The 23,787-nt window shown below is 46.9% G+C and overlaps 1 protein-coding gene across 5 annotated transcripts in view; it reads left to right on the forward strand.

Moving 5' to 3' along the window:
• Positions 1-23,787, forward strand: part of PLEC (plectin) — a 367,871-nt gene that overhangs the window by 117,128 nt on the left and 226,956 nt on the right. The window contains exon 1 of one of the 5 annotated variants that reach the window (XM_068238151.1): positions 10,960-11,008. The exons of the other annotated variants lie outside the window; for them this stretch is intronic. Coding sequence (XP_068094252.1) covers positions 10,966-11,008 — 43 coding nt within the window. The 5' untranslated portion in view covers positions 10,960-10,965. Of the gene's footprint in view, positions 1-10,959; positions 11,009-23,787 lie in introns of those variants that run through there. 5 annotated transcript variants of the gene reach the window in all.

Raw genomic sequence — 23,787 nt, forward strand, 5'->3', positions numbered from 1 at the left:
CCTCATATCCCTCCCACCTTGGAACATTTTCTAGGTATGCTGTACAGAGTTATCTGGTCATTTCCAGTAGAATCCAGAGATGATCTTATTGTTTACAGCTTCTGGGAAGACTCTGTGCCGGCCTCCCTCCCCTCCTCCATTTATGGCATCAGCCAAGTCTGCCCCTGCCAGCGGATGGAATGCTGCGAAATGGTCATGCTATGCCCACACACTGCTGTACACTGTGGCACCGTATCCCACACCCACGGCTAGCAGAGCTGTTCTCACGCTGTCCTCATAGCTCAGGGGACTCCCAGACGTGACAGCAGGATAGGGGACACCTGTGCAGGCCTCACACCTCTGTAATATCCATCAGTGGCAGCATGTCACCTGTCACCCCCTCATTAGTGACACCCCCACAGGAGGGGACGTGTGAAGAGTGACACCGATCCTCTGTCACCTTCGCTGGAAATGGTGCTGTCCCCTCCCAGCGGCTGCAGCTGTCACTACTTATTATTACCACGTTTTATGGGGTCTCACAGCTGAGATGGGCGGCTCTGGGCTGTGTCAGGAGACCCCGGATTCTCAGGGAGTCAGGAGAGGGGTTAGTCAGTGGTCTCACCGATTCTGAGAGTGTGTCTGTCATTTGCAGTGAAGAAGTCTCTAACATTAAAAATACAAAGTCCCCAGACTTGGTAATTAATAATTAAACCCATTTTTTCTGCTTTTTTGGTTTGTTTGTTTGATTTACAGCACTGCCAGTCACCGGTACAGGTTCAACACTAAACAAATATCTTCTTTATTTTCTAATATTTATATTTTTCCCAAGTAAAAGTAAACAAAAACAATACTTTAAAAATATATATTTTTAATGATAAATGTAATAACTATTTTTAAAAATCACAATGTAGTCCCTTACTTAAAGGGAACCTAAACTGAGAGGGATATGGATGTTTCCTTTTAAACAATACCAGTTGCTTGGCAGTGCTGCTGATCTCTTTGGCTGCAGTAGTGTCTGAATCACACACCTGAAACAAGCATGCAGCTAATCCAGTCTGACTTCAGTCAGAGCACCTGATCTGCATGCTTGTTGAGGGGCTGTGGCTAAAAGTATTAGAGACACAGGATCAGCAGGAGAGTCAGGCAACTGGTATTATTTTAAAAGGAAAAATCCATCTCCTTCTTAGTTTAGGTTCCCTTTAAAGGGAACCAGAGACGAAACACCCTTGTGTATTTTACCATGTATATCAGTAAGAACATTAGAGAAAACACTTACCATGCTCTCTGTTTCCTCCTCACTGCTAAAAGTGTCTGTTAACAGCAGTCACAAGAATCCCAGACTGAGCAATTAAATCTGGCTTTGCTGGGAATGATTATAGCTGAGTCATTATAGCAAAGCCACAAGGGGGCAGGCTTGGGCTTGAAATAACACCACAGAATACAGACTTAGCTATAATCTTTCTGTAGCAAAGCTAAACGGAGCAGCCTGACTTCTCAGTCGGGGATTCTTATCAGACGTGATAACAGTCAGATTACACAGAGAACAATGAAACAAAGGGCAGATTAGGTGTTTACTGTCATGTTCCCACTGATTTATAAGGTAAAATACAAGAGGGTGCTTCATCTCTGGTTCTCTTTAAGTAGTAGTTGCTCTGGCTGCCCGCTTCTGACACTAGAGGGCACTGCTTGGTTGGCAGCCAGCATATTGTGGCTTCAGGCGTACAGAGAAGCTATCTACCAAGCTACTCCCTCTTGTGGCCAAAGCAGTCAGCGCCCAGACAGCGGCTCTCAGTCCAGCTGTGGGGATCAAGGAAGGCTGCATTGCGGAGGGGGCTCGTAATGGACGTTATAAGTAAGTACGTTTTCAATAATTCTTCTTTCATAACTGGGGATACATGACACTGGGGTGTGTGGTACATTGGTCAGCAGGGTCGGACTGGGCCACAGTAGTACAGTTTTTTACCTCGGTGGGCCCCGCCTCCAGGTCTCTGGTGGCCCCCCCCCCTCCTTGTCTGACAGAGCTCCAATTGCTGTCTGCAGCACAAAAATTCTCTTCTCAGTGCTGTAATCACTCATGCTGAGAGCAGTGGCGTGGCTAAGGAGCTGTAGGCCTCGACGCAAATTTTACAGTGGGGCCCCCCAAGCACTCTATACACAACAATTGATACGGCGCACCAAAACCTGCCAATGGCAACTACAGTGTCAGAGGTGCAAGAAGGGGATGGGAAATAGCTTGTTAATGATTACCACTGTTCAAAGTATCTATAGAAGTGATTATTATGAGCACAGGACCAATAGAGAGCTAATACTGTAGTTGAGGGAGGGCCCTTTCGGAGCCTCTTTGGCCCAAGGGCCCCGATGCGATCGCAACCTCTGCAAAGTAGGACATTACTTTATATTGAAGGAGGGGACTCTATGCAAAGTTTTGCTGGGCAGCAGTGTCTCTGAATTACAATGCTGCTAAGATCATGTACATTTGGCCCTGTCCATAATACATCATGACCACGCCCACCTTCCGGTGCATGGTCACACCCTTTTTTCACCGCAATCATGGGATGTGTGGGCCCCAGGTTGAAATTTCTTTGGTGGGCCCCCAGTGTCCCAGTCCGACCCTGTTGGTCAGACACCCCAAATGTTACAATCATTTAGAAAAATTGATTGTACTTCACGAAGTATAACTTTTCCTAAGCTTTCTCCTGGGTGATCTCTCCACATTATAAATAAAGACCTGTTACGCCGCTGGCAGTGGAGACGCTATTTACCTGCCAGGCGGAAGTTTCTCACAGACTTTCTGGTACTTTTTCAGTTGCAGAGTGCTGAAATGTTATTGTAAAGAGGAAAAATTATCTCCTGGGAGAAAAAGTGAATTGAATCGCGTCCATTGTGTGGTGTGTGGCCACCTAAAACGAGACATCGAGAGAAATGTAAATATGAAAAATGACTTTCACAGTGTTGGAAAGAAGTCACAGCTTTTATTGGAATGTATTGCTCCCTGGGCTACTAATGGAGGTGTCTTCTCACTTCCTCTTGTTGGTGACATCACAGGAAGTGGCGGGAACTCTCCTGACGTGGAACAAGGAAAGGAACGAAAGCTACAGTGGTAACCATATACAGAAGGATTGATCTGAACAATCTGTATTAGTAGACTCTAGATTGGGCTGAATTATTCGAATACTGTAGATTATTCTGGGCTATTCCCCGCCCCTAATCTATCAGTCAATAATATTAATAGATTGAATCAGCGCAAAGTGTGACGTATCTGCCTGGTCTTTTCAACGATTGGCCGTGCCAGAGAGATTAGATGAAATCTGTGCTGATGGATGGAGTGGAGGGGACAGGTCCACTTGATATGTGCTAATTCCGTCTATAAATAGAGAATTCCGATTGGTGGGTGGTTTGGATAATGCCATATATGGCTGTTATTAGAGAGTTTATAGAACTCTTTGTCCTGAACTCACAGAGACGTGTGGCTGGATTTGTGCTGTCCGCAGTTCACAGGAGTCCGCAGGAGCAATGTCACCATTACCTCGTTATTACACGTCATGTGACCTCAGCCCAGGGGTAGCGTCATGTGACCTCAGCCCAGGGGTAGCGAGCGTACTCATGACATCATAATAACCTTTGTCATTTACAGCAGAAAGGAATCCCCATTACTCCCAGCGCCGCTGCGAACGACCCGGGATCATGTCCGGAATTGGCTGAACTTATTGGCTGGAGTTGCCGTCTGACACGAGGTTGGGTCAGGTTAGGTTGTGTAAGGTCAGGTTTGGTAGAGGTGACAGGTCAGGGCGCTGGCAGTCTGTTGCAATAGTCTGGAATGTTGCACTTGACTATCTTTAGGGAATTAAGAGACACTGAAGCAAAAAAAAAATTATGATATAATGATTTTTATGTGAAGTACAGCAAATAAATAAAACATTAGGAGCAGAGACATACGTCTAATATTGTTTCCAGTACAGGAAAAGTTAAGAAACTCCAGTTATCGATGCAAAAATGCCATTGAGCTCCAGGACTTTCAAAGTCACAGAGAGCTCTGTCTTCTGAAGCTTGTTATCTCAACTGTCAGTCATTGTATTTTCTTTTTCTCTGCAGAGGACAGGTCAATGGGTCATTAGCCTGCTCTATAGAATCATTTAGAATGCTGAGTAGTGTGTAAACTGCAAACATTAGAGAATGATGCAATGCTATAAAAAAAAAACAAAAAAAAACAGAGAGGGACACGGTGGGAGGCACCAGGGGAACAGAGAGGGACACAGTTGGAGGCACCAGGGGGACAGAGTGACAGGGACACAGTTGGAGGCACAGGGGGCAGAGGTGGCACGCAGAATGTCTGAACAAATTGCGTGTTAAAAAACGGTGTATTTTCTGAACTGACAAGTGTGAATCCCCTCTGAATGTTTATATTACAGTAATTGGTTTCAGGTTGGATTGTGTGTATGCCCACCATTAGCAGAGCCTTCAGGTATTCAGGGCCGTCCTGTGCCCGGGGCTGGTGCCAGCAGTAGTGCAGCTGCGTGCCTGGTGCTGTCCTGTGCCCGGGGCTGCTGCCAGCAGTAGTGCAGCTGCGTGCCTGGTGCTGTCCTGTGCCCGGGGCTGCTGCCAGTAGTAGTGCAGCTGCGTGCCTGGTGCTGTCCTGTGCCCGGGGCTGCTGCCAGTAGTAGTGCAGCTGCGTGCCTGGTGCTGTCCTGTGCCCGGGGCTGCTGCCAGTAGTAGTGCAGCTGCGTGCCTGGTGCTGTCCTGTGCCCGGGGCTGCTGCCAGCAGTAGTGCAGCTGCGTGCCTGGTGCTGGCCTGTGCCCGGGGCTGGTGCCAGCAGTAGTGCAGCTGCGTATCTGTGCCGTCCTGTGCCCAGGGCTGCTGCCAGCAGGGAGAGGGACAGCAGGAATTAATCATTAATGAAACTATATGAGAGGTGAAGTAATGAGATGGTTGCAGGATGACTCACTGGACCTGGGTCATCTCTCAGACCGGAGGGTGGCTGTGCCGGGGGGGGGGGGGGAGAGGGTCTCATTTGCTGGATTACAGGCGGTGGGGGACGTCCTCACTATATATGGCACTGTGTGCTGGAGGGGAGTCCTAGGGGTCAAATCTCAGGTGTAGGGGCACCTGTGAGGACCGCCCACCATCTGCAGGAAATTTTCCAGGGGGGCAAAAAAGGGGAGGGGGTAAGTCATGCCAAAAAATAGGGGGGGGCTGATTGGGAGTTGTTTGGCACGCTTTGCACGCCATGATGAAAAATGGGGGTAATGGGCGGGGCCATGGACCAGCTGAGTCCCACACAATGCAATTAATTTATACTATATACATAATATACTCGAGTATATACAGTAACCCTTATACTTCTTTCTATGCCCCTTCTCTATGGACTGTATCCCCCTTATACTGCCCCTATACCCTCCTCACCCAGCCCCCTATACTGTCCCTCACATCCTCCACACCCCTATGGACTGTATACCACAAACTCCTATACCGTTCCCTATAATCCCACAACCCCCCCCCCCCCCCCCCCTCCCATGCTAATGCTAATGTTTTGCTTTGGCAATGCTAAATGTTTTTGGTTCTGCTAATAAAGCTTTTTTGGGATTTGGATTTGGGTCACAGGAGGTACTAGAAGCTCATAGGCTTGATTCATAAAGTGGTGCTAACAGTTAGCACCCTGGTGAAAAGACCCTTATCACGCCTAAACTCAGTTTAGGCGTGATGAGTTTAGGCATGATAAGCGTGATAAGTTTAGGCGTGATACTTTTAGGCGTGATAAGTTTAGGCATGATAAGTTTAGGTGTGATAAGTTTAGGTGTGGTAAGTTTAGGCATGATAAGTTTAGGCGTGATAAGTTTAGGCATGATAAGTTTAGGCGTGATAAGTTTAGGTGTGATAAGTTTAGGCGTGATAAGTTTAGGCATGATAAGTTTAGGTGTGGTAAGTTTAGGCGTGATAAGTTTAGGTGTGATAAGTTTAGGCGTGATGGGCCTGATTCACAAAGCGGTGCTAACAGTTAGCACCGTGGTGAAAAGCCCTTTATCACACCTAAACTCACTTTAGGCATGATAAGTTTAGGTGTGATAAGTTTAGGTGTGATAAGTTTAGGTATGATAAGTTTAGGGGCCTGATTCACAAAGCGGTGCTAACAGTTAGCACTGTGGTGAAAAGCCCTTTATCACGCCTAAACTCTGTTTAGGCATGATAAGTTTAGGCATGATAAGTTTAGGTGTGATAAGTTTTTAGGCGTGATAAGTTTAAGCACCAACTGGGTTAGCACCGCAGTGCACAGCTGATCAAAAGTTTTGCGCTAGCAAAGTCTGGTGCAATTTGCATAGAGTTTAATGGCGCTGCTTTGCGTGCGGGACTTTGCATGCGATCTAAACTTATCTAAACTTAGCATGCCTAAACTTATCATGCCTAAACTTATCATGCCTAAACTGAGTTTAGGCATGATAAAAATGGTTATCACGCCTAAAGTCTTTAACTGGGTTATCACCGCTTTGTGAATCGAGCCCCAGGTGTGATAAGTTTAGGCATGATAAGTTTAAGCACCAACTGCGTTAGCACCGCAGTGCACAGCTGATCAAAAGTTTTGCGCTAGCAAAGTCTGGTGCACTTCACATGGGGCTCGATTTACCAAGCGGTGCAAAGTGTTAGCACCGTGGTGAAAAGGCCCTCTTCACGCCTAAAGTCACTTTAGGCATGATAAGAAGGGCTTCGCGCGAAGTTTCCGCGCGTAAAGTTTTGCGCGCGCTCCCGCGTGCGTGCGCGCGAAGCGCCCCTCACTTCGCGCGATGCGCCCATTAAACCCTATGGGACTTTGCGCGCGCGCCTGTGCGGGTGCGCGCGCAAAACTTTGCGCGCGATAACTTCGCGCGAAGTGCAGGCAAAAACGGTGCTAACTCAGTGGTGAAGAGGTCATCACGCCTAAAGTCCTTTAGGCGTGATAACTGGGTTAGCACCGCTTGGTGAATCGAGCCCTAGGTGTGATAAGAAGAAACTCGCGCGAAGTTGCCGCGCGTACGCGCGTAAGTGCGCGCGCAGCACCCGACGCTTCGCGCAAAGCTCCCATTAAACCCTATGGGACTTTGCGCGCGCTCACGCGCGTACGCGCGAACGCGCGGTAACTTCGCGCGAAGATCAGGAAAAAGCGGTGATAACTCAGTGGTGAAAAGGTCATCACGCCTAAAGTCTTTTAGGCGTGATAACTGGGTTATCACCGCTTTGTGAATCAAGCCCGATAAGTTTAGGTGTGATAAGTTTAGGCATGATAAGTTTAGGCGTGATAAGTTTAGGCATGATAAGTTTAAGCACCAACTGGGTTAGCACCGCAGTGCACAGCTGATCAAAAGTTTTGCGCTAGCTAAGTCTGGTGCACTTCGTATAAAGTTTAATGGCGCTGCTTTGCGTGCGGGACTTTGCAAGCGATCTAAACTTATCTAAACTTAGCATGCCTAAACTTATCACACCTAAACTTATCATGCCTAAACTTATCACACCTAAACTGGCTTTTCACCAGAGCGGTGCAATGGTTATCATGCCTAAAGTCTCTAACTGGGTTAACACCGCTTTGTGAATCGAGCCCCTAAACTTATCACGCCTAAACTGGCTTTTCACCAGAGTGGTGCAATGGTTATCATGCCTAAAGTCTCTAACTGGGTTTGCACTGCTTTGTGAATCGAGCCCTTTGCGTGCGATCTAAACTTATCACACCTAGGCCTCGATTCACAAAGCGGTGATAACCCAGTTATCACGCCTAAAAGACTTTAGGCGTGATGACCTTTTCACCACTGAGTTATCACCGATTTTTCCTGCTCTTCGCGCGAAGTTACCGCGCGTAAGCGCGTTCGCAAAGTCCCATAGGGCTTAATGGGAGCTTCGCGCGAAGCGTCGGGTGTTGCGCGCGCACTTACGCGCGTACGCGCGGCAACTTCGCGCGAGTTTCTTCTTATCATGCCTAAAGTGACTTTAGGCGTGATAAGGGCCTTTTCACCATGGTGCTAACACTTTGCACCGCTTTGTGAATCGAGCCCCTGGTGTGATAAGTTTAGGTGTGATAAGTTTAGGCGTGATAAGTTTAAGCACCAACTGGGTTAGCACCGCAGGGCACAGCTGATCAAAAGTTTTGCGCTAGCAAAGTCTGGTGCACTTCGCATAGAGTTTAATGGCGCTGCTTTGCGCTCGGGACTTTGATTAAACTTATCACGCCTAAACTTATCTCGACTAGCTTTTCACCAGCGTGGTGCAATGGTTATCATGCCTAAAGTCTCTAACTGGGTTAGCACCGCTTTGTGAATCGAGCCCCTAGAGTCATTGGGCTTGATTCACAAAGCGGTGCAAACTGTTTAGCACGGGTGTGCTAAACAGTTAGCATGTGAGTTGCCGTTCGCGGACTTTTGCGCTCGCAAAGTGCCGCGATTCGCGCGATCGCAGACTTTTGCGCGTGCAATTTGCCACGATTCGCGCGAATCGCGGCACTTTGCGCGCGCAAAAGTCAGCGAACCGCACTTCCCGTGCTAACTGTTTAGCACACCCGTGCTAAACAGTTTGCACCGCTTTGTGAATCAGGCCCATAGAATGGGGGCGGTCACATTTCTGATGGGGAAGTCATTCTGTGAGGGGGTGGGGTCATAGAATGGGGGGGTGGTCTTCTGTTGGATATGGTGGTCTCTATGGGGATTAGGGGATATCCTGATCTCACATAGGGGGTCTCTCCCCACCAGGATTGTCGCGGTGTCACACGTTGGGGGATATCCTGATCTCACATAGGGGTCTCTTCCCGCCAGGCCTGTCGCAGTGTCACACGTTGGGAGGCGTCCTGATCTCACATAGGCGTCTCTTCCCGCCAGGCCTGTCGCAGTGTCACACGTTGGGAGGCGTCCTGATCTCACATAGGCGTCTCTTCCCGCCAGGCCTGTCGCGGTGTCACACGCTGAGCCATGTGTCATCACATGCCCTGCTGTATAAAGTCCACACAATCCATCGTTATTATGTATCAAAGCCTGCGAGCGGCGTGACGTCCTGTCCCCAGGAATAGCGCCAGCGCTGGAGATATTCCCAGCTGTGGAGTCCCGTCACTGGTGACAGGCAGAGGAAGGGGCGCCGTGCGGCTTCTAGAAATGTCACATGACACATAACACCACATGAGACCGCCCTGCGCTCCCCCGATGTCCATCGCAGAATTCAGGGCCCAGTCAGTCCGGCAGCGAGTGTGGAGATCAGTCAGCATACAACTATCGACAGAAACGCGCTCGTAAAATCTGATGGCGGATCTGAGTCACTGGGTTGTATTTGTTGTTTGGGGGGTTTCCAGACTTTTGCCTCGAAACAATTATGCCTAGTACACACCATGCAATTATCCATCAGACTGACGGCCAAATCGATTATTTCCAACAGGTCCGATCGGATTTCCCAACGTTTTTCTAATCGGTTTTCCGATAACTTCTACACAAAATTGATCAGAAACCAGATCTGAACTCGATCGATTCAACCATCAGTTGATAGGAAATTGCATCATGTGTACCAAGCTTGAGGACATGTTCACACTTATCTGAAATTGCGTGCATTGTACAGAAGTGTAAATTTGCATTTGTCGCACAAATATTTCAGCATCACATTTGATCCATCTTTTTCTTTTTTTGTGTGTGTGTTTTGCCAAATTTTCAGCTATTTTAAATTGTGCTGCAGTGATATTTTTTCAGTGTTTTGGCTCTGATTGGTGGGCGGGGGTCAGGCGGCTGAGTGGGAGGAGCTCAAGCCTTTTGCCGACATCGTCCAATCAAATGAATAGATTTTTCAAGCCTCCTGTATATCGTCCAGTCAAATGAATAGATTTTTCTAGACTCCTGTACATCGTCCAATCATATGAATAGATTTTTCAAGCCTCCTGTATATCGTCCAATCAAATGAATAGATTTTTCTAGGCTCCTGTACATCGTCCAATCATATGAATAGATTTTTCTAGACTCCTGTACATCGTCCAATCATATGAATAGATTTTTCTAGACTCCTGTACATCGTCCAATCATATGAATAGATTTTTCTCAGCAAAGCTATTCTGGCCAGTGAACAATCTTGTCACATCTTTATAAATTGGCTTTATAAAGGCAGGTTCACACTGCAAGAGCTTTTGCTAAGTGCTTGTGATGTGTAAAGCTCTTGCCAATGTAATGCTATGGGTGTGATCACACTGGAGCGATATGATTTTATAAAAATCCCCCATAACATTGCATTAGCAAGAGCTTTTCACATCACTAGCGGTTAGAAAAAGCTCTTGCAGTGTGAACCAGGCCTTAAAGGGAACCCAAGGTGATAGGGATAGGGAGGCTGCCATATTTATTTCCTGTTAAACAATACCAACACCCCCCCCCCCACACCCCCCAATGCTGTCCCTTCTAATGTCCAATGTGCCCCTCCCCCCTCATGCCCAATGCAGTATACATTACCTGTCCGTGTGCGCTGCCAGCTCCGTCCTCCATCCTTACATGTGGTTGGCGGAGTAATGCGGGCGCATGTGACGTCACACACGTGTTCTCGTGTACACTGGTAACCACATTGGGTGCGTGTATGGATGGCAGACGGAGCCCGAAACCAGCGAATGACAAGCGGTGGATACGGACAGGTAACGTATGGTGCACTGGGCACCCTGGGGGGGGGGAGTGCAGGTAGGGGTGGATGGGCCATTAGGGGGACAGCGTCGGCAAGGCGGACGGATGCGACGTCACAAGGCTGGTTCCAGATTGATTTCAGCATGAAATTGATCGGTAATCGGCCTGCAATGTATGGACAGCCGACAGATCTCTCTTTAATCGGATTGGATCAGAGAGAGATCTGCCTCTTGCTCGATCTGCCCATCATTGCTGGATGTATGGCTGCCTTTAGCATGAATAGTGTGTATCTCCTTTAGCTATGCCTGACGTTTGGCCATGTGCTGTGTTGTTGCAGGCATCTCTTTGTGAGGAAACGGTGGTTGTCAGAGATCTGCCGTGCGTGGACCTTGCTGATCCATGTCCGAGATGCTGACGTCCAGCACCATCCACTGCCTCCTGTGTAAAATAATCAGCTAGTACTGTACAACTAAACACAACTAACACTGAGTTACATTGTGCAGCTACTAATCAACTCTGCGTCTGACTTCTCTGCAGCGCTTGCCTTAAAGGACACCTGAAGTGCGAAGAATGTGGAGGCTGCTGTATTCATTTCTTGTTAACCACTTCAGCCCGCGGGTATTTATCACCTTATAGACGAGAGGAATTTTCACCTGTCAGCTCTCCTCCTATTCATTCCCCAATAACTTTATCACAACTAAATGATCTATACCTTGTTTTTTCGCCACCAATTAGGCTTTCTTTAGGTGGTACATTATGCTAAGAATTATTTTATTCTAAATGCATTAGAAAAAATGGAAAAAAATCATTATTTCTCAGTTTTCAGCCATTATAGTTTTAAAATAATTCATGCTACCGTAATTAAAATCCACACATTTTATTTAGCCATTTGTCCCGGTTATTGAAACGTTAAAATTATATCCCTAGTACAATGTATGGTGACAATATTTTATTTGGAAATAAAGGTGCATTTTTTCAGTTTTACATCCATTACTAATGTTTTACCCATAATTTAATAATAATATGCCATATTGAATATATATATATATATATATATATATATATATATATATATATATATATATATATTATTCCCTAAAGTCAGTGGGTGTAATTTTACCATTTTGCCACAAGATGTCCCCACTGAGTACTTCCTAATAGCATACAATAAGTACGCAATAGGAAGTAATGTGTTGCCTGCGATCATGGTAGTCTGTGGGGAGATTAATGAATGGGAACTTCGTTCCCATTCATAAATCAAACAATCGGCGGCAGAAATTGGCGCGGTAGGAAGCGCGGCAGCTCTACTTAAGAATGAACACTGTTTTTGAACTAAAACAATGTTCATTTTCGGCGGACATGGTCGGATTAGCTCAGGGGACTTCGTCTCCTGCAGACATCCCCCCCCAGCCCCCCACCCCCTGTTGCCAGCAACATTGCGATTGCCCGCATGATCGCCCGCACTGCACCCCAAACTGCAGGGACGTGACTAGCGCGTCCCTGTGGCTGTGGCAGCTGCCACTGCAGACATGAAGCTCACGTTCCAGCGGCAGAAATGGTTAAACAATACCAGTTGCCTGGCAGCCCTGCTGGTCTATCTGGCTGCAGTAGTGTCTGAATCACACACCTGAAACAAGCATGCAGCTAGTCTTGTCAGATCTGGCAATAATGTCAGAAACACCTAATCTGCTGCATGCTTGTTCAAGGTCTGAGGGTAAAAGTATTATGGTGGCCATACACCTAGTGATTTGGCTGTACGATCGGCCATTTGATTCAATCATTTTATAAAATCGAGAGAGAATTGAGGGTGTTACATTATACTCAATCAATGAAGTGGCCGATTTCATGTCGAATCGAGCAGCTTAGTCAATCGAGCAGGAGGGCAGATATCGGTCAATCGCACAGGAACCGGCTACTGGTCACATGTCATTCAATCGATTTTAAATCCATTTTTGCATTCAGAGCATTGGAGACACAACATCGGTCAGATCGATTAGTGAATGTGAATTGCATATGATATCGATTGTAGTGTGGGGGTTACTAGTCGATTGACTTTCCATTAACCATACTGAAATCAATCGCTTTGTCGATTGAATCAGAATCGCTAGATGTGTGGCTACCTTTAGAGGCAGAGGATCAGCAGGGCTGCCAGGCAATCTGCATTGTTTAAAAGGAAATAAATATGGCAGCCTCCATATACCTCTCACTTCAAGTGCCTGCTTCTCACTTAGATAATTTAATCGGGGAAATAGGAAATTAAACTGCCTTTTATTGGCTAAAGGTTTCCATGAACTGTCCAATATTTTCTTCAGATGTGATCATTTAATCAGATATGCAGGATGATAAGTAATGGGAAGGTGATTATCGATTGATCCCATAAACTGCTCGATTAACGCATCTCCTCTCTTCAGATACGATAGTGGGGGCAGGTAAAAGCTTTAGCAGAATATTGAATATTGGCAGTATTGACGACATTTTATTAGCAGCTTCTCCCAGCGCCTAAATTACTAGTCGCCATTTTTTAGCTACACCTACGTATCGGCTGTCAGCGTTACCATCAAGCAGGACACTGAGGGAGGGGGATTCACTGTGGACCAGAACCTGTAGCAGACCTCCCCAGGTTGTCACCCTGTAAATCCATACGGGAGGTACGGCCACCTCGCCCATTCTCTGCCAGCCTGTGCCCACCTGCTGGGAATGGATCTACAGTGTTCTTCCCCAAAAAATTTTTCAAGCCGGGTGGCATGAAAAAGTAGCTGAGTGGGTTGCTTACAGCATAGGAGGGGGTTGAAGAGGTGGGGCAGGGACAGCCGGGTGCTTATCAAAATTAGAAGGATAGCGCACCGGACTGAAAGAGCCTGGGGAGGACAGTGACCTATAATCTTCAGTATGTGACATTCCTGCCCAGAGTGGGCTAGCAGGGCTCACATGTAACCTGGCCTGGAGAGCTGTGTGGAGACGTGGAGTTGGCCAGGCCGGTGTATGTATAGCTGTGTGGAGGTGGCCAGGCCGGTGTATGTATAGCTGTGTGGAGGTGGCCAGGCCGGTGTATGTATAGCTGTGTGGAGGTGGCCATGCAGGATGTATAGATCTGTATGGAGGTGGCCAGGCCGGTGTATGTATAGCTGTATGGAGGTGGCCAGGCCGGTTTATGTATAGCTGTGTGGAGGTGGCCATGCAGGATGTATAGATCTGTATGGAGGTGGCCAGGCCGGTGTATGTATAGCTGTGTGGAGGTGGCCATGCAGGATGTATAGATCTGTATGGAGGTGGCCAGGCCGGTGTATGTATAGCTGTGTGGAGGTGGCCAGGCCGGTGTATGTATAGCTGTGTGGAGGTGGCCAGGCCGGTGTATGTATAGCTGTGTGGAGGTGGCCAGGCCGGTGTATGTATAGCTGTGTGGAGGTGGCCAGGCCGGTGTATGTATATCTGTGTGGAGGTGGCCAGGCCGGTGTATGTATAGCTGTGTGGAGGTGGCCATGCAGGATGTATAGATCTGTATGGAGGTGGCCAGGCCGGTGTATGTATAGCTGTGTGGAGGTGGCCAGGCCGGTGTATGTATAGCTGTGTGGAGGTGGCCAGGCCGGTGTATGTATAGCTGTGTGGAGGTGGCCATGCAGGATGTATAGATCTGTATGGAGGTGGCCAGGCCGGTGTATGTATAGCTGTGTGGAGGTGGCCATGCAGGATGTATAGATCTGTATGGAGGTGGCCAGGCCGGTGTATGTATAGCTGTGTGGAGGTGGCCAGGCCGGTGTATGTATAGCTGTGTGGAGGTGGCCAGGCCGGTGTATGTATAGCTGTGTGGAGGTGGCCAGGCCGGTGTATGTATATCTGTGTGGAGGTGGCCAGGCCGGTGTATGTATAGCTGTGTGGAGGTGGCCATGCAGGATGTATAGATCTGTATGGAGGTGGCCAGGCCGGTGTATGTATAGCTGTGTGGAGGTGGCCAGGCCGGTGTATGTATATCTGTGTGGAGGTGGCCAGGCCGGTGTATGTATAGCTGTGTGGAGGTGGCCAGGCCGGTGTATGTATAGCTGTGTGGAGGTGGCCATGCAGGATGTATAGATCTGTGTGGAGGTGGCCAGGCCGGTGTATGTATAGCTGTGTGCAGGTGGCCAGGCCGGTGTATGTATAGCTGTGTGGAGGTGGCCATGCAGGATGTATAGATCTGTATGGAGGTGGCCAGGCCGGTGTATGTATAGCTGTGTGGAGGTGGCCAGGCCGGTGTATGTATAGCTGTGTGGAGGTGGCCAGGCCGGTGTATGTATAGCTGTGTGGAGGTGGCCAGGCCGGTGTATGTATAGCTGTGTGGAGGTGGCCATGCAGGATGTATAGATCTGTATGGAGGTGGCCAGGCCGGTGTATGTATAGCTGTGTGGAGGTGGCCAGGCCGGTGTATGTATAGCTGTGTGGAGGTGGCCAGGCCGGTGTATGTATAGCTGTGTGGAGGTGGCCATGCAGGATGTATAGATCTGTATGGAGGTGGCCAGGCCGGTGTATGTATAGCTGTATGGAGGTGGCCAGGCCGGTGTATGTATAGCTGTGTGGAGGTGGGCAGCCAGTGTATGCATGGATCTGTGTATGTATAGCTGTGTGTACACAGGGCGGTCCTCTGTAATGTATGTCACACGTCTGGTATGGAGCTAAGGATATCTTTATTGCTCTGTAAAGGGGAATATTTAGCAGTGCTCTGCAGTGAAGTCTGCATAGTGTTACACTCAGTGCCGCGAAATCCTTCTATGTGTTTCTGTAGAGTGAATATTAATATATGCCCCCCACCCATTCCTATAAGGCTTTGTATGGACTTAGAGCAATAATAATCATGGGCAGCACTGTGGTTAGTACTCTCGCCTTGCAGCGCTGGGTCCCCGGTTCAAATCCAAGCCATGGCACTCTCTGCATGGAGTTTGTATGTTATCCCCGTGTCTGTGTGGGTTTCCTCCCAGTCACAAAAACATACAGATAAGTTAAATGACCTCCCCTTAAAAATTGTCCCAAGACTACTATACTTACACTACACGATACATACATAGACATATGACTATGGTAGGATTAGATTGTGAGCTCCTCTGAGGACAGTCAGTGACATGACTATGTGCTCTGTAATGTGCTGCAGAAGATGTCAGTGCTATATAAATACATAATAATAATATGGTAGGACATTACACTATGATTATGGTAGGATTAGAGTGTGAGCTCCTCTGAGGACAGTCAGTGACATGACTATGTACTCTGTAATGTGCTGCAGAAGATGTCAGTGCTATATAAATACATAATAATAATATGGTAGGACATTAGACTACGACTATGGTAGGATTAGATTGTGAGCTCCTCTGAGGACAGTCAGTGACATGACTATGTACTCTGTAAAGTGCTGCAGAAGAGGTCAGCGCTATATAAATACATAATAATGATATGGTAGGACATTATACTATGACTATGGTAGGATTAGATTGTGAGCTCCTCTGAGGACAGTCAGTGACATGACTATGTACTCTGTAATGTGCTGCAGAGGATGTCAGTGCTATATAAATACATAATAATAATATGGTAGGACATTAGACAATGACTATGGCAGGATTAGAGTGTGAGCCCCTCTGAGAACAGTCAGTGACATGACTATGTACTCTGTAATGTGCTGCAGAAGATGTCAGTGCCATATAATACATAATAATAATATGGTAGGACATTAGACAATGACTATGGCAGGATTAGAGTGTGAGCTCCTCTGAGGACAGTCAGTGACATGAATATGTACTCTGTAATGTGCTGCAGGAGATGTCAGTGCTATATAAATACATAATAATAATATGGTAGGACATTAGACTATGACTATGGTAGGATTAGAGTGTGAGCTTCTCTGAGGACAGTCAGTGACATGACTATGTACTCTGTAATGTGCTGCAGAAGATGTCAGTGCTATATAAATACATAATAATAATATGGTAGGACATTAGACTAGGACTATGGTAGGATTAGATTGTGAGCTCCTCTGAGGACAGTCAGTGACATGACTATGTACTCTGTAATGTGCTGCAGGAGATGTCAGTGCTATATAAATACATAATAATAATATGGTAGGACATTAGGCTATGACTATGGTAGGATTAGAGTGTGAGCTCCTCTGAGGACAGTCAGTGACATGACTATGTACTCTGTAATGTGCTGCAGAAGATGTAAGTGCTATATAAATACATAATAATAATATGGTAGGACATTAGACTATGACTATGGTAGGATTAGATTGTGAGCTCCTCTGAGGACAGTCAGTGACATGACTATGTACTCTGTAATGTGCTGCAGAAGATGTCAGTGCTATATAAATACATAATAATAATATGGTAGGACATTAGACTAGGACTATGGTAGGATTAGATTGTGAGCTCCTCTGAGGACAGTCAGTGACATGACTATGTACTCTGTAATGTGCTGCAGGAGATGTCAGTGCTATATAAATACATAATAATAATATGGTAGGACATTAGGCTATGACTATGGTAGGATTAGAGTGTGAGCTCCTCTGAGGACAGTCAGTGACATGACTATGTACTCTGTAATGTGCTGCAGAAGATGTAAGTGCTATATAAATACATAATAATAATATGGTAGGACATTAGACTATGACTATGGTAGGATTAGATTGTGAGCTCCTCTGAGGACAGTCAGTGACATGACTATGTACTCTGTAATGTGCTGCAGAAGATGTCAGTGCTATATAAATACATAATAATAATATGGTAGGACATTAGACTAGGACTATGGTAGGATTAGATTGTGAGCTCCTCTGAGGACAGTCAGTGACATGACTATGTACTCTGTAATGTGCTGCAGGAGATGTCAGTGCTATATAAATACTAGATACAGTAATAATAAGTCTAACATTTGTATAGTGCATTTCTCCTGTCGGATTTTTATTGCTTGAGAGCTGCAGCCACTAGGGGAGCACAAGAGGCCACCCTGCAGTGTTAGGGAGTCTTGCCCGAGGATTCCTTACTGAACTGACCCTGACCCTAACCAGATAGAGCCCTTAACCAGTAAACTATCGAGTAATCATTGATGGGTCTTCAGGGATGGATTAAGGTGAAATGGGGTCCTAGTAAATTAGCAGCATTGGCTCTCCCTCCTTAGAACCTGGCCATTTTGGGAAGCTGGGGTGAGGCAAATGCTCTGAGAAGACAGCAGCCAGGCCCCAGGAAATCTATCTGGCCCTAGGCATCTGCCTGGGTTGCCTTTGGATGATCCACTCTGCAGATCCTTAGCTGCAGGGCCGGCGCTACCATAGAGGCAAAGGGGCAATTGCCCCAGGGCCCCAGAGCCTGTAGGGGCCCCCAAGTTATCTCCCTCAATGTATCTGTTGCGCCCTTGGAGAGTCTTCTGCAGAGCCAGGGGGTGTCAGCCCTTGGCTCAGGGGCTCTGTGTGGAAATTTGGCTGCAACAAAGGGTCCCTACTGCTGATTTTTAGTTGGGTGGTGTCTATTGGGGGGCCCCAGGGTTAACTTTGCCCGGGGGCCCTATTGTTTCTAGAACCGGCCCTGCTTAGCTGTCCTGTAGGGCTGAGCCTGCAGGTTTGTGCAGAGATCGTACATGAATATCGCCCTGGGTGATCCACATTGTCCTCAGCACGTCAGTACACACATACAACTACGGTCGTTTGTAATAAGCGAGCAATGATGGGTTAAATAGCGATCTGTCAATAAAGCAAAGTAACAACTTTAAAAGTGGCCGACGATGCAGTCATAAAAAAGCAAATGATGCAGAAATAATATACTGGACTATTTAAATGTTGTGTTTACGCATGCACTGGTGTTTGTGTATGATTGTTTCTTAAAGAGAACCAGAGATGAAGCACCCTCTTGTATTTTACCTTATAAATCAGTGGGAACATGACAGTAAACACCTAATCTGCCCTTTGTTTCATTGTTCTCTGTGTAATCTGACTGTTATCACGTCTGATAAGAATCCCCGACTGAGAAGTCAGGCTGCTCCGTCTAGCTTTGCTACAGAAAGATTATAGCTAAGTCTGTATTCTGTGGTGTTATTTCAAGCCCAAGCCTGCCCCCTTGTGGCTTTGCTATAATGACTCAGCTATAATCATTCCCAGCAAAGCCAGATTTAATTGCTCAGTCTGGGATTCTTGTGACTGCTGTTAACAGACACTTTTAGCAGTGAGGAGGAAACAGAGAGCATGGTAAGTGTTTTCTCTAATGTTCTTACTGATATACATGGTAAAATACACAAGGGTGCTTCGTCTCTGGTTCCCTTTAATGATCTCCATACACAGACAACTTTTATTAACGATAATCGTTTACAATAAATCTGGCAGGTTGGGTCAGGCTTTTAGAAATACTCAGCTCATCGGTCGTTGGCTTTAATGATCGTTTTGTATATTTTTGCCAACGATTGTTGGACGATAACTGCTGGAACAATCGTTGTACGTGTGTACAAGCCTTTAAGGTCGCCACACATCATACAATTTTTATATCTCTTTTCAATATAAGGGTGTGGCTGCTCTGAGCTCATGACTGCCCCTGCTGACTGCTTTGGGCTCATCGCTGGCCCCGCTGGCTGCTCTGGGGATGGCTGATCTGGGCTCATCGCTGCCCCCACTGGCTGCTTTGGGCTCATCGCTGGCCCCGCTGGCTGCTCTGGGGATGGCTGATCTGGGCTCATTGCTGCCCCCTCTGGCTGCTCTGGGGATGGCTGATCTGTGCTCATTGCTGCCCCCTCTGGCTGCTCTGGGGATGGCTGATCTGGGCTCATTGCTGCCCCCTCTGGCTGCTCTGGGGATGGCTGCTCTGGGCTTATGGCTGTCCTCTCTGACTGCTCTGGGGATGGCTGCTTTGTGCTCATCGCTGCCCCCGCTGGCTGCTCTGGGTGTGGCTGCTCCGTGCTCATCGCTGCCCCTGATGGCTGCCCTGGGGATGGCTGCTCTGGACAGGTGTACAGAAACAGCAAATACTGACAAGACAAATGGATAATTGCCACTTTGCAGCTAATGACGTTTTACAATCTTGTCACGGTGATCACAGCTGTAATGACACAACTGACATACAATCATGTGTTGTTACTATTGTCTAATGACGTGTACCTGTTGCCTGTACAAAGTGGTGGTCACCGGGCTGTATGGTATTTTATATCTTATACTGTATAGCACCATCATCTTCCATAGCGTTGTACAGTGCACAAAACAAGTAGTGGAGAGTATAGATTCCTGAGATGTTCAACACTCTGTACAATCAGAACTTCCAGCAATACAAATACAGGCATAGCTGGTGTGTGACATCCCCAATACTGGTGCGTGTTCAAATGGTAAATTACAGGAGAATAAGAAACAATAGGAGGTCACTGCCCTTGCCACCAGAAGTTCCCGAATCGTTGCTGACCCAACAGGTCTACAGTGCGTTTCTGTCGGACTTCGGCGAATGAATGCATGGAAGTTATGGGCAATGCTGAAATTTTAAATGCGCCGGCAGCGCACAAGCACGTAACGGTGCAAATACAAAGGGGAAACCGGGAATCCCAGTGACGCACTTTCTGTCCAGAAGTCCATACAGACTACAGTTGTTTGTATCTTTGAAGATGATCACTGGCTGGTTTCTCACGTCTGGAGGTTTTTTTTTTGCCTCCTCTGGTTTTCTTTGGTGGTCACTAATGATCCAATCTTTTTCATCCAATCTTACCATTTCTATGTAGTATAAGAGTAAATTGAGTGAATATACTGAATGGATAATTTAGGCAGTTACCTTATATTACATAGAAATGGTAAGATTGGATGAAAAAGATTGAATCATTAGTGGCCACCTTTAGGTTGCCAATTAACAGGACAATTTGTAGTGAGCAATGATATTTTCATTAAGATAATTCAGATTGTATGATAATATAAAAAGCTGGTGGGCTCCGTGGCTTCTGAACAATCGTATTATCGATCCTTTCCTTTACAGAAATGGCGATCACAACTGATTTCAATACGGCCGTGAGTTAGATGATGTAATGATGATGTAATGCTGTGACCTGATTAAAGGAAATTTTAGCTCAACCTGGCAAAATGATTTTGGCTTACCTGTTGCTTCTTGCAGCCTCCTGCTCCTCCTGTGCCCATGACACCGGTCCCTCCAGCCAGCAGCAACGAGCCCGCTAAGCTGGCCGGCAATGCACCTTCTCATCGCGCGGTCGGGAGCGTTCTGCGCATGCGCAATATGTAAGCGTGATCAAGGTGCTCGGGCCGCGCATGCGTAGCAGCCGCTGGGATCTGGCCAGCTTTGCGGGGGTCCCCCCTGCTGGACCGAGGGAATCAGGGGGGCATTGTGGGCGCAGGAGGATTCCAGGGGGCTGCAAAAAGTCCCAGGTAAGTAAAAATCATTTTGCAGGTTGACTTAAGGCTCCCATTAAATACGAGTTTATTATTTATTTATTTAAGTATATATATAGTGCCGACATATTACGCAGCGCTGTACAGAGTATATTGTCTTGTCACTGACTGTCCCTCAGAGGGGCTCACAATCTAATCCCTACCATAGTGGTATGTTTATGTATCGTGTAGCGCATGTATCATAGTCTAGGGCCAATTTAGGGGAAGCCAATTAACTCATCTGTATGTTTTTGGGATGTGGGAGGAAACTGGAGTGCCCAGAAGAAACCCACACAGACACGAGGAGAATATACAAACTCCTTGCAGATGTTGATCTGGCTGGGATTTGAACCAGGGACCAGCGCTGCAAGGCAAGAGCGCTAACCACTGCGCCACCGTGCTGCCCACTGAATGAGTTAATAACTAACAAGTAATAAGTAAAGCGACTGGCGTGCGGGCTCCAGGCTTCTGCCTCTGTTGTGAAATGACCAGTCTAGCTGACCAGTCTGGTGGGGAAGAGAACCGGTCTGCCTCTGATGGACGGGGCTGGTCAGCATTGTGTCTGGCCGGGATCCAGGCCGCTCTCAGGAATGGCTGCTGGAGGGTTTGGGACACATTCTTGCTGTGTGGTGAAGAATGTCAGGAATTCTGATCTCTGTTATCCAACTTTCAAAGCAGTTTGTTTTTTAAGTTGTCTGCTTGACCCACTCCCCCCCCCCCCACACACTGACCTGTGTCCCCCGCACCCCTCCCCAGCAATCCCCCCCCCCCCACACACACACGTACTGACCTGTATCCCCCGCACCCCTCCCCAGCAATCCCCCCACACTGTCAGGTCTAAGTGATGGGAAGCAGACCCCAGGCCTGGACTCTGCTCACCTCTCCCTGTCCTGTGCTTGGGTGGGGTCTGTTACTGAATAACTGTTTCTGGTCCTTTGCTCTTTTAGTCCCCTATGCTTTCCTAGTGGTTCTAGGTCACCATAAGCTGTCTGGATATTCCATTGTTCTGGTCCACACCCCTATCCCATACAGCCATATCAATCCCTACCATGCACTGAGATGACCAACAGTCAGAAACAGGCTGTCTGCATGTGGGGTTGATGTGGTTCTGTAACATGTATAAGCTATAGGCTCGCTATACACCAGCAGCTCTGTAAAATGTATAAGCTATAGGCTCACTATACACCAGCGGCTCTGTAACATGTATAAGCTATAGGCTCGCTATACACCAGCAGCTCTGTAACATGTATAAGCTATAGGCTAGCTATACACCAGCGGTTCTGTAACATGTATAAGCTATAGGCTAGCTATACACCAGCGGCTCTGTAACATGTATAAGCTATAGGCTAGCTATACACCAGCGGTTCTGTAACATGTATAAGCTATAGGCTCGCTATACACCAGCAGCTCTGTAACATGTATAAGCTATAGGCTAGCTATACACCAGCGGCTCTGTAACATGTATAAGCTATAGGCTCTCTATACACTAGCGGCTCTGTAACATGTATAAGCTATAGGCTAGCTATACACCAGCGGTTCTGTAACATGTATAAGCTATAGGCTAGCTATACACCAGCAGCTCTGTAACATGTATAAGCTATAGGCTAGCTATACACCAGCGGCTCTGTAACATGTATAAGCTATAGGCTCGCTATACACCAGCAGCTCTGTAACATGTATAAGCTATAAGCTAGCTATACACCAGCGGTTCTGTAACATGTATAAGCTATAGGCTCGCTATACACCAGCGGTTCTGTAACATATATAAGCTATAGGCTCGCTATACACCAGGGGCTCTGTAACATGTATAAGCTATAGGCTCGCTATACACCAGCGGCTCTGTAACATGTATAAGCTATAGGCTCGCTATACACCAGTGGCTCTGTAACATATATAAGCTATAGGCTCACTATACACCAGCGGCTCTGTAACATGTATAAGCTATAGGCTAGCTATACACCAGCGGCTCTGTAACATGTATAAGCTATAGGCTAGCTATACACCAGCGGTTCTGTAACATGTATAAGCTATAGGCTTGCTATACACCAGCGGCTCTGTAACATGTATAAGCTATAGGCTCGCTATACACCAGCAGCTCTGTAACATGTATAAGCTATAGGCTAGCTATACACCAGCGGTTCTGTAACATGTATAAGCTATAGGCTCGCTATACACCAGCGGTTCTGTAACATATATAAGCTATAGGCTCGCTATACACCAGGGGCTCTGTAACATGTATAAGCTATAGGCTCGCTATACACCAGCGGCTCTGTAACATGTATAAGCTATAGGCTCGCTATACACCAGCGGCTCTGTAACATGTATAAGCTATAGGCTCGCTATACACCAGCGGCTCTGTAACATGTATAAGCTATAGGCTCGCTATACACCAGCGGCTCTGTAACATGTATAAGCTATAGGCTCACTATACATCAGCGTCTCTGTAACATGTATAAGCTATAGGCTTGCTATACACCAGCGGTCCTGTAACATGTATAAGCTATAGGCTCGCTATACACCAGCGGTTCTGTAACATATATAAGCTATAGGCTCACTATACACCAGCGGCTCTGTAACATGTATAAGCTATAGGCTCACTATACACCAGCGGCTCTGTAACATGTATAAGCTATAGACTTGCTATACACCAGGGGCTCTGTAACATGTATAAGCTATAGGCTCACTATACACCAGCAGCTCTGTAACATGTATAAGCTATAGGCTCACTATACATCAGCGTCTCTGTAACATGTATAAGCTATAGGCTAGCTATACACCAGCGGCTCTGTAACATGTATAAGCTATAGGCTCGCTATACACCAGCGGCTCTGTAACATGTATAAGCTATAGGCTTGCTATACACCAGCGGC

Source organism: Hyperolius riggenbachi, chromosome 5, assembly GCF_040937935.1.
Source record: "Hyperolius riggenbachi isolate aHypRig1 chromosome 5, aHypRig1.pri, whole genome shotgun sequence".
NCBI classification, from domain to species: domain Eukaryota; kingdom Metazoa; phylum Chordata; class Amphibia; order Anura; family Hyperoliidae; genus Hyperolius; species Hyperolius riggenbachi.